The sequence below is a fragment of the Tauraco erythrolophus genome, chromosome 2, assembly GCF_009769465.1.
Source record: "Tauraco erythrolophus isolate bTauEry1 chromosome 2, bTauEry1.pri, whole genome shotgun sequence".
NCBI classification, from domain to species: Eukaryota; Metazoa; Chordata; class Aves; order Musophagiformes; family Musophagidae; genus Tauraco; species Tauraco erythrolophus.
In genome coordinates, this window is record NC_141466.1 from 13,070,403 (window position 1) to 13,082,671 (window position 12,269).

The 12,269-nt window shown below is 42.7% G+C and overlaps 1 protein-coding gene across 1 annotated transcript in view; it reads right to left on the minus strand.

Annotated features, from left to right (window-relative positions):
* Positions 1-309: 309 nt before the first annotated feature.
* CLVS2 (clavesin 2) overlaps positions 310-12,269 on the minus strand; it is a 61,604-nt gene continuing 49,644 nt past the window's right edge. Inside the window, exons 4-5 of the mRNA XM_086632104.1 lie at positions 8,325-8,545; positions 310-397 (exon numbers count right to left, since the gene is read on the minus strand). Coding sequence (XP_086488230.1) covers positions 310-397; positions 8,325-8,545 — 309 coding nt within the window. The remainder of the gene's footprint in view (positions 398-8,324; positions 8,546-12,269) is intronic.

Genomic DNA, 12,269 nt, shown 5'->3' on the forward strand with positions numbered 1-12,269 from the left:
GTTTACCATAACTTACAAAGTCAAATTGGAGGATTATATTGTATTTACAAACAAGTTGGCACTTACAGAATAAATTATTGATTCCTCTTTATTTTTTATTTCATTTTATTTTCCTTTTTTCTCTCCTCTTCTTTTTCACTCCAGGGCATCCAGAATTCAGGTAGAATAGTAAAACCTGCTACCTGCTGCCATTATGCTACATTAACACGAGTAAATAGGATTCCAGCCGGTACACTCTTTCCCAGTGGTCTGCTTCTTGCTGAGAGGCAGTGCCTTCCACCTCAGTTCATGTTTGATGCTCAGGAACTGCTAGTCAAGTGAAAGCAAAGGCTGCATGTTTTCTTCCTCGTTCTTATCCATGCGTTTCAGCACCCCAGGATCCACAACTGACTGAGACCTGCAGAGAGACAACAGGTTTATCTGACATTTCAAGATCAAGAAAAATGAGGGTAAAACTCAGCTTTCTTTTGTTTATTTTAATTTCTGCCAGGGCTTAAAAATAATGGTACAGCATTACCACAGCATCTGATAATTCTAAATGGTCAGAAAATACCCTCATGGAGTGATTACATTGCTTTAAAGGGCTCAGTGCTGGTTTGTGGATATATGAGCAAAAGGTGGAATAAAGCAGATCTGCTTTTTTCTGGTGAAACAGTGAAACAGGGTGCACCCTCAGCACACAACAGAAAGCAAACTAATCTGTCTTTTCTACTGACTTCAGTACTGACCCTCTCTACCAGAAGGTTATATGGCACTGGGCTGGTAAAGAAGGTACAGTTCAGTCACCCAGCTGACTAATGGCACACTGCAATTAGTGGCATGTGTTAGCTGGAAACATAAGTTGCTCCTTTTCTGAATAGCACTTAAATGCAACAGTACAAGCTCCTAAGCCAACCCTAGGGAATCCTGCCACGGCCAGCAGGATTTCTGGAGCAGTGGACACATCTGTCAAACTCACTTATCAGGTTAACTAAACAGAGCAGAGAAGGGTGGCAAGGGCAAATTCAATGGTGGTTGTAAAATTTCTCCAGATTCTCTGATTCAGCAAAGAAGCATAACACTGATACTGATATCCTGCAACAACCATGTGTGAGGGAAAAAGAGGAAACCCCAATCTCCAGCAAAATCAAAATGCTCCATTAGAAACGAAGCCCAAAGTGTTAAGATGGGATCTTACATCACCTGTGTCTCAAGAGTGTCAAAAAGCAGACACTTCCGGCACACAGTAAAAGCAACCCTTGTTACATGGTTCCTTTAGTGAGATGAATCTCATGCTAGAAATGCCTATTTCTCTTCCTTTCTGAAAAGATTTGAGATAGCTAGAACATAGAATCATAGAATCATAGAATGGTTAGGGCTGGAAGGGACCTTCAAAGGTCATCTAGTCCAACCCCCCTGCAAGGAACAGGGATATCTCCAACTAGATCAGGTTGCTCAGGGCCTTGTCCAACCTGGCCTTGAACGTCTCCAGGGATGGAGCATCCACCACCTCTCTGGGCAACCTGTTCCAGTGTTCTACAACTCTCATGGTAAAAAATTTTTTCCTAATATCCAACCTGAATCTACCTCCCTCTATTTTAAAACCATTACCCCTTGTCCTATCACAACAGGCCCTCCTGAACAGCCTCTCCCCATCTTTCCTGTAGGCCCCCTTGAGGTACTGGAAGACCGCTATAAGGTCACCCCGGAGCCTCCTCTTCTCCAGGCTGAACAGCCCCAACTCTTTCAGCCTGTCCTCATAGGAAAGGTGCTCCAGCCCTCTTATCATCTTCATGGCCCTCCTCTGGACCCTCTCCAACTGGTCCATGTCCTTCTTATGTTGGGGGCTCCAGAACTGGACGCAGTACTCCAGGTGAGGTCTCACGAGGGCAGAGTAGAGGGGAAGAATCACCTCTCTCGACCTGCTGGCCACGCTCCTCTTGATGCAGCCCAGGATGCGGTTGGCCTTCTGGGCCGCAAGAGCACATTGCCGGCTCATATTGAGCTTCTCGTCCACCAGTACTCCCAAGTCCTTCTCCTCAGGGCTGCTCTCGATCCATTCACCACCCAGTCTGTATTTGTGCCTGGGATTGCCACGACCCAGATGTAGGACCTTGCATTTGGCCTGGTTGATCTTCATGAGGTTGACACGGGCCCACCTCTCCAGCCTGTCGAGGTCCCTCTGGATGGCATCCCTCCCTTCCAGCGTGTCGACAGCACCACACAGCTTGGTGTCATCGGCGAACTTGCTGAGGGTGCACTCCATGCCACTGTCCACGTCACCGACAAGGATGTTGAAGAGGGCCGGGCCCAACACGGACCCCTGAGGGACACCACTCGTGACCGGTCTCCACATGGACATCGAGCCATTGACCACTACTCTCTGAGTGCGGCCATTGAGCCAATTCCTTATCCACTGAGTGGTCCATCCATCAAACCCATGCCTCTCTAGTTTAGAGAGAAGAATGTCGTGCGGGACAGTGTCAAAAGCTTTGCACAAGTCCAGGTAGATGATATCCATTGGTCGACCCTTGTCCACCGATGCTGTCACCCCCATCATAAAAGGCCACCAAGTTGGTCAGGCACGATCTGCCTTTGGTGAAGCCATGTTGGCTGTCACCCACCACCTCCTTGCTCTCCATGTGCCTTAGCATGGTTCCCAGGAGAATCTGCTCCATGACCTTGCCAGGCACAGAGGTGAGGCTGACCGGCCTGTAATTGCCCGGGTCCTCCTTGTTCCCCTTTTTAAATATGGGGGTTATGTTCCCTCTCTTCCAGTCATCGGGGACCTCGCCAGACCGCCACGACTTCTCAAATACAATGGCCAGTGGCTTGGCAACTTCATCCGCCAGTTCCTTCAGGACCCGCGGATGGATCTCATCAGGTCCCATGGACTTGTGCACCTTCAAGTTCCTCAGATGTTCTCGAACCTGCTCTAATGAATCTCATGCTAGAAATGCCTATTTCTCTTCCTTTCTGAAAAGATTTGAGATAGCTAGAACATTTGTACATCCTTACAATGTAGGCACCTATTTTTATCAGTGGAAGCACACTGTGCCTGCAGCATTGCTACAGACTTGCCCATTTGGAGGGCCACTGCACAGAGAAAAACCTTTATGAATTCTGTCCTCTCCTAAGATAAACATACAGAGTCAATCCTCTACTCTTACAAACTGGCATCATCCACTGAAACCAAGGATGGAGGCTGATAGCAGGAGACAATTTGGTCTTTCTCAAACAAATCTAAGGAAAACACAAGAAAAACCACTGAATTAAAGCCTAGGTGAAAACTTTAAACACAAGGCTATTTTCTAGTAATACTTGGCACATTCTCTTACCCATGCTAAAATCAAGAAAATTAGCTTTAAAAATCTGATGGTCTCTCTTGTGACAAATATAATTAAATTTTTTTAATTAAAACTGTACAGTAACCCTCATCTAGAATGCTGGTCAGTTCCTCAGGCAGAAAGCTAAACCATTGAATTAAAAATGTTTTTTTAAAGTCTTCACAGGGTACTGTGCCAGCGCAAAGCTGATTGAAAATTTGCTGGAGGTAAGCTGTACTCCTGGAAAATCCAGTTCATCAAGATAAAAACTGCTGTGGGAGCATACTAATTTCAAAGGATTCCCAGTTGAATGTAAGTACTGAGAGCAGACTGATCCTTTTCCTAGGCTGCCAATATCTGAGCAGTCAAGATTTCCAGTTCTCATTCAGGAAAGTGAAGGGCAGCCGGAAAGGCTGCAAACTTGGCCTCAAATTCCAAGGGAGGCAGTTCTGGCCATAAATTCCCAGGGCCTCCAAAATCCCTGATGCCAAGGCAGATGTGAAAATGAAACTGCACAAATCCTGGTCTATGGGTTGTAAACTCAGGAGCCTAAATGCCTTGAAGAAGAAGGAGAAATAGTTTTCATTCAGTTTTAAATCAACATTTACTGTCATGTTTCATTCCATTCAGCAGCAATTCATGAATGAAGGTATGTAAAAGGAAAAACGTTTGTGTAAGTCTATAGCACCTTCCATTTACATCTCCCAATTTTACAGACATTACTGAATAAATTCTCACAAAACACAGTAAAATAGAGTTGTACTATAAAGTCCCACTACAGAGGTAAGGAACCAAAGCCACACATAGATACTCCACACCAACATCTGCCCTGCAGGGTTAGGTGAGAAGAGGACAAAGGTCTCCAGCTGGGTGCCTCAGCCATGAGAGCCACAGGTGGACACAGCCACAGGCTAAACATGACTGCTGAGACAGCTGCAAAAGAGTCACGTGATGTGAACATGTTCTTCCCAGAAGTCTGTGCTACAGGTGGGATTAATTCCACCCTCCTCACAATCAGCTTTCCTTTCAAGTAGAAATCATCCAATTCACCAAAAGTTCAAGAAGAATTGGAGTAACCTCACTGGTTCATACAGGGACAAAAATGAGTAACAAAGAAATGAATTCTCATCAGGATTTTAGTTGAAGAAGGATAGTATTTCAGAGAAATAAACTCATTTTAAAATGGCAAGCCAAATTAAACAAGATAATTGTTGGAGACCTGCTAGACGCTTGTGAGATTTGTTCTATGAAATTAACCACTTTTCATTGATTTACTGTCTTGTTTTTTTGTATGTTAAAAATCTTCTTCTGCAGTAACGTACCACACTAAATGTGGTTTTAAATGAAGAGAAACAATGCATCAGGCCAAATTCAAGTTAAACTTACTTTTTAATGAAATAGAGTTTATCTGTTTTACCTTAACTTTTCTATTTCTGTTTTAACACAGTCTGTGCACTTAATACAGCAAAGTCCTGTGACTTTCTCTGCATCTTACTAACACTCCCTTCTACTTGGTACTAGCACAGTAAGTCTACTTAGTACTTTTTATATCCAACAGCAGGGAAGGAGGATTCCAGCAGGCACTGCAGACACGTTAACTGGAAAAGAATGTGAAGAAGGTGAGGAAATTTCAGCTCAATATTACGTAGATACAAATTTCAACATGCTTATTTTCTGCATTATGTCTCCTACTGTGTCAGCTAACCCAGACCAAAAGAATGTCAATTTGAAGTCTACACTGAAGTGTAATTCTGCCTTAAGTATTTTTCAAGCACGAGTGAAATGGGAATAAAATAGCTAAGCATGAGAAAGCATTCTTTGAGAAAGAATGAAGAATCTGGTCAATCCACTACTTTTCCATTTAATAACGTGCTTGCCCAGGATGTATGGGTGTACGCTTCGCTGGATCAAAAACTGGCTGGACGGCCGGGCCCAGAGAGTGGTGGTGAATGGAGTTAAATCCAGCTGGCGGCCGGTCACCAGTGGTGTTCCACAGGGCTCAGTGTTGGGGCCTGTTCTCTTTAACATCTTTATCAATGATCTGGATGAGGGGATCGAGTGCACCCTCAGCAAGATTGCAGATGACACTAAATTGGGACGTAGTGTTGATCTGCCTGAGGGTCGGGAGGCTCTCCAGAGGGACCTGGACAGACTGGATCAATGGGCCGAGGCCGACTGTATGAAATTCAACAAGACCAAGTGCCGGGTCCTGCACTTGGGCCACAACGACACCCTGCAGTGTTACAGGCTTGGGGAAGTGTGGCTGGAGAGCTGCACAGCAGAGAAGGACCTGGGGGTGCTGGTCAACAGCCGATTGAACATGAGCCAGCAGTGTGCCCAAGCAGCCAAGAAAGCCAATGGAATCCTGGCATGTATCAGAAACAGTGTGGCCAGCAGGAGCAGGGAAGTGATTGTCCTCCTATACTCAGCACTGGTGAGGCTACACCTTGAGTACTGTGTCCAGTTTTGGGTCCCTCACTTCAAGAAGGACGTTGAGGTGCTGGAGCAGCTTCAGAGAAGAGCAACAAAACTAGTGAAGGGTTTAGAGAACTTGTCCTGTGAGGAGTGGCTGAGGGAGCTGGGACTGTTTAGTCTGGAGGAGGCTCAGGGGGGACCTTATCGCTCTCTACAATTACCTGAAGGGAAGTTGTAGGGAGATGGGGGTCAGTCTCTTCTTCCAAGTTATGAATGACAGGACGAGAGGGAATGGCCTCAAGTTATGCCAGGGGAAATTTAGGTTAGATATGAGGAAAAATTTCTTTACAGAGAGGGTTGCATAGTATTGGAACGAGCTCCCCAGGGAGGTGGTGGAGTCCCCATGCCTAGAGGTGTTTAAAAACCATGTGAATTTGGTGTTGAGGAACACGGTTTAGAGACCCTGACAGTGCAGGGTGAATGGTTGGACTCGATGATCTTGAGGGTCTCTTCTAACTAGATGATTCTATGATTCTATGATAGTCTGAAAAAGTCTGCTCCAAACGGTCTTGTCACAAGCCTTCTCAAGTTTTTTTGTTGCATCCTTGGATGAAGCTATTTACTATCATGACTTCATTTTGCAATAATAAGACTTCTGCATTTCAGCTTCTAAAGCCCACTCTTCTCTCCACAACAGCTTCTCTATTGTGTCATTATTCTTGTATTACAGGCAAATCATATATAAATGTATTGCTCACTTTTCCCCTTAGCTTGGCTCTTTGCTGTCCCATTTTTTCCATTACATGTGTTCATTGCAACTCTGTCATAAGCCTTCAGGACCTTCTTTAACTTCTCCTTATCCTCATTCATTCCCATACAGCCTTTTGCTATTTCCCACTTTCAATGCACTGTAGGTTTTTTCAACATAAAATCCTTAAACTTCACTGCTTTTTTTTTCTTTTTTATTCCTATGGCAATCTTCTATTGTCTCCTTTATATTTCAAAAAAAAAAAATACCTCCCATTCAAACCGCACTGTCCTCCCCAATCTATACAACATTTTCCAGTTAAAATCATCTTCCTGAAAATATTTTATCCTGTTTGATCCGCTTCTAGAGTCTCTCTCCCTTTTGCATCAAACGCCATCTTCTGAAACTGAACTCTCAGCTTAGCATATTCTGACTTAATTTTAGTGATTTAATATATTGTTTTCTGCCCTGTTTGTTCTCTTCTGATTCATTGCCAGGACTATCCCTTATGAGCTGCACTCGGACTTTTGCTGCCTTTCTCAACCTTTTCTATCACCCTGCTGTAACATTTTCCCTTTCTATCCTACTACCCTGGCAAGGTTAGACCAGATTTACCCCTCCCAAGCAAATCACCTCACTGCTTCCATAGTTACTGGAGAGGTAACTAACCTCTCCCTGTACTTTACTTTGAATGGTAAAATGTAGCAAGAAATTATACTTTATCTTCTCAAAGAGAAGAATATCAAAACGTCAGGATGTTTACCAAACTCAAGTATAATGATCGTGTGTTGGTTTTGGCTGAGACAGAGTTATTTTTCTTCGTAGTAGCTACTATGGGGCTGTGTTTTGGATTTGTGCTGAAAACAGTGTTGATAACACAGGGAAGTTTTAGTTACTGCTGAGCAGTGCTTACACAGAGTCAAGGCCTTTTCTGTGTCTCACCCCACCCTACCAGAGAGTAGGCTGGGGGTGCACAAGGACTTGGGAGGAGACACAGCTGGGACAGCTGACCCCAACTGACCAAAGGAATGTTCCATACCGTATGACGTCATGCTCAGCATATAAAGCTGCAGGTAGAAGAAGGAAGCACGGAATGTTTGGAGCAATGGCATTTGTCTTCCCAAGTAACAGTTACGCAAGATGGAGCCCCACTCTCCTGGAGATGGCTGAACATCTGCCCATCAATGGGAAGTACTGAAGGAATTCCTTGTTTTGCTTTGCTTGTGCACGTGGCTTTTGCTTTCTCTATTAAACTTTATCTCAACCCTTGAGTTTTCTCACGTTTGCCCTTGTGATTCTCAAGGTGTGATTCTGAGTGAGCGAGCAGCTCAGTAGGGCTTAGCTGCCATCTAGGGTTAAACCACGAGAGATTGGCACTGATTCTTGTCCTGGTTCTCCTCACTATATTTTCTCATGTTGCGTGCAGTCACTGTGACTGACGGTTCAGATGCTGTAATGTCCTGGCACCTACAGGCACTGGGCTATGCGATGGAGGAAGGTAAGAGTTATCATCATCACCCAGCTGGATAATTGGCCTCAATTTACCCTCTGCACTGAGGCTCACTCCATCTAGCACTGTCTCTCTAATATGTACTGTAGGCTGGGGTTATTCCAAACACAGTACTGTATACACTACCTTTATGGCACCACGGAAATAATTAGCTGCACTGAGCTCCCAAGTCACACGGGTAATAATCAACACTATGGTCTATAATCAACAGTGATCTTCAGAAAGGAAAAAAAAACAGTCCTCGTGTATAATAAACTGAGTGAACTACCTGCAGCTTCATAAAAGAGGAGGAACGCAAATGTTAACCTCATGGCAATACTAGAAGACCATAGTACCTTTAACTCACCTTTTCATGGATTTGGGAGAGAGGTCCTTTTCTATATCCTTTGCAGGAGTGTTGTAGGAGTCCACATTGCATTCACTGTCATCATCGTATTCATGGTCAAGCAGTGTTCTTGCCCAAGTCCCCATGTCGTAGGGGGGCAACATTCCTCCAAATTCTGAAGGCAGGATCTCAGGGTGTATCAGCTGATGCAGGCTGTTGAGGTTATTACCATGCAGGAATATCTGTATGTACACATGTAGGTAAAAATAAAGCAGTATCACAAAAATCGTCAAAGCCCAAATTACATCATTATTATTAGAGGATATTGTACAGTTTCAATATTCTGGCTGTGTTGGGCTAACAGAGATGGGCAGCAAGGTACACATCACCTCTGCCTTAAGCATGGTCAAACTATGTTCATAAATCTGCAAAGTAATTAAAGCATAAATTACGTAAAACCTTTGCAGGACAAGGGGCCTGAGGAGGGTAAGAACTGATGTCTGGTAACTAGATGGACTGAAGATTAGACAGACAGATAGCCTATCTCTTGTTATTTGCTCTCTCTAATTCTGTGAATTAAATTAAGTGAATAAATTAAGAACATAAATAATAAATAAAACTAATATTTACCGTATACATTAAGGCATATATATTGTCTTTCTGCATCCAGCCATGAGTTCTATAAATAAGATAAATAATGCAGTGTAATGAAAACTCCACTGGAAATATTTTCTTCCTTAATATGACGGCACTAGTAACTACCATCCATACTTGGCAATATATGAAGTAAGTAATAACAGTAAAATCATGTCTGTGACAACAATAAGGGAATAGTTGATGGACTATTTGATATTTCCAATGTTTTTGGTAGACTGATTTTCACATGTGCTTTACATTTATATATATGTATATTAATATGACATATCTATGTATATGAATACTTGTATTTATGTTTATGTTTAACCTTATTGCTTCTCCTCAGAGATCTGGAATGTTTGGCCGATGAGCACTAGAAACAGAGTCCTTCTAGATTTGGACAGCCTTCCCCCACAGATGCTAGGGACCTGCAGACCTTCCACGGGGAGGCAACGCCCGCTCTTTGGAATGGCTACACAGCCAGCTCACAGCAGCTGTTTCTAGACCAGCCAGCAAGAAGGGCCAAGGTTCACTCTCTGGGACCAGGAGCAAGTGCCATAGCACAGTTCACACTCATATGGTTAAACTCCTTTCATCTTCAGAAGAAGCTCACCTCATCTGCAGTGCTCACTGGTCCACGCCATCCCTAAATTGCTCCTGGGCAACATCTAAGAAAGCACCTGCTGGCACTGGCCAGTGCCCGTACAATTAAACAGTAGGAATGCCAGTGTCCAACCATTTTTAATTGAAGAGCACAGAGGCAGCCAGGAAGGCAAGGTAGGATGTTGCCTTCAAAGAGCTGTGCGCTGCCTCTTGTAGCCCAGGGGATGGGCAGGGGGTTGTAGACAGACAGACATCGAGCGCTATGAATGCACATTCCCTTCACCTTGCAGGGACCTCTCTGGACAGCTATAACTCTAGCAAGATTTATTGAGAGTTAAAGTCAAAAGGTAGAAAGACAAAAAGACCAAATATATGCTTGTCTTGTATTGCTTATTTCAGCCCATCTTCCCATCAGCTGCAGAGACAGGAAGGTTAATATAACCATGGAAACCCAGTGCCCTGGTTTGGACTGGGACACAGCCAGTTCTTTTTAGCAGCTAGAAGAGCTCTGCGTTTTGGTTTTAGCCTGGGATTTGCTATGAGAAGAATGTTGATAGCGTACTGATGTTTATAGTTGGCACTGAGACCTCAAGGACTTTTCAGCTTCCCATGTTCTTGACAGTGTGCAGGAGCACAACAGGATAGGGGGGAGCATGGCCGGGACAAAGGACCCACAACTCCCCTTATGATTTGAACTTAAACTGAGGATTGAGGGCTAAATTGGCCAACGGAATATTCCATATCATGCAGCACCATGCTCAGTATATAGATGAGGATTGACAGGGAAGAAGGGCCTTTGCTCCTCCGGGGCTTTCTCTCCCCTAGACTCTCAGAGTGCTCGCTCTCTCTTTCATTCTCTTTTCGGGTTTCTCACTCATTCAGGATTGCGGTGTTGGGACTTATCTGTTTCAGGATCGTTTACTGGGATGAGACAGGCTTTGAGGTGAGGAGACAGGTGAGGAATTACACTGTGCATCACTTACTGGTACATATTATTATCAATATATATATTCATATATTGTTATTTTATCATTATTACTTTTAATTTTATATTGTTGTTATTATTATTATAGGGTTAATTGTTCTTATCTCAACCTACAGGTCTCCTTCCCTTTTCCCCTCTGTCCTGGTTTTGGCTTCTACCACCCGGACCTCCCCCCCCACTTCAAACCATGACACCCTCTAATTCTCTTCCCCATTGCCCGGGGATGGGGGAGGATAAGCGAGCAGCTGTGTGGTTAAACCACAACACCCAGTAATGTTCTTCCATCTCAGAAAGGAATTTATCCTTGTGTGAAAGAATAAATATTAACGGCGAAAGTAATTTGTTTTATGGTGCCTTTCCAATTGAATGTTTTCCTTCTTAGCAATTTTTCTTATACATGCCTAGTATTACATTTATCTGACTATAGCTATCAGTTGCAAATCTACCAGACATTAAAAAATACAAAATAATTCAGGATAAACACAACAGATAAATAATGAGCCTGATAAAATTTCTGAACAGAATTCTATTTGGGTTTGGGATTTTTTTCACGATCATTCATTCTGCCTCTTACGGCTTTTTTTAAAGCTGATTTTAAATTTTATGTGCTGGGCACAACTTTTACATTTTGACACTAAATGTTGGACTCTAAATCAGTATCTAACCACCTGACTATTTCCTATAGGTATTCAGTATTGACAAAACCAGTTGTAAAAAGCCATCGTTTCTGAAAATATACACCACTGATTCAGGTATCTAAATAAAATTTAGATGCGAACTGATAAGCACCCATGTGCTTGTCACTTATTTTTGATGTTGCAACATACCCATGAGCCGTACCTTACTCCCTGGTTATGCATACGCAGCATTTGACTTAAAAAGGCCTCAAACATATCTGGCACTATAATGTTCTTTGTTGAAGTTGTAGTCAAGAGAGTGCAACTGAATCCTGCAAAATGGGTTTTCATTTGCATATTTATAACAGATATTACATAAAAGGCTTTGTGATGTATAGTTCAAATTCTGTGAATACCAGAGGCCTCTCAAACGTAATCTGTCAGCAAAAACACAGCTAAACACCAAGGATCATTCTATGATTCTATGATCCTATGATTCTATGATCATTGTGGCCTTGTAGACTGTGTTCAAGAGAAAATACAGAGCTGTTTAGACAGCCGATCTCATTTAAAGGAAAAAAAAAAATCACCACGTTCTTTTCAGCAGCATTGTACATGATGCTAATTGTGTTTTCCTGAATGACAAATTTCCTGTTACAGAAATAATATCATTCTATGCGCTGTCACCACCAAACTCTAATTTAATTGCAGTGATGCAAATGCTGCAAATTCAGTAACATCTCAGAGACTGCTCATGCACAGATGCATGCACACAAATTTCCTTTCATTGGCTTTTATTCAATCAGTATTTGCAAACTACTATATACAAGTAGTGTATTTTAGTTCATGCTAATGTCAAGGAAATCACACTAGGAAAGTACTCTGTACTCACTACCTCTGTTCTTAAAAGAAAGACACAAATATTTTTAACAGAAATCGAATAGAATTGAATAGAATCTTAATAGAAACTGTAATGTTGGCAATATTTTTTATATAACCCAGGATATATGCTGGGTTATATAAAAAATATGCTTACATTTTAAAATACACTTCAGTGCACTGCTTGACTATGTCCTTAAAGGATAACGCTGTATAAATTTCTTAAGTTAGTTTCAGTTAAAGATG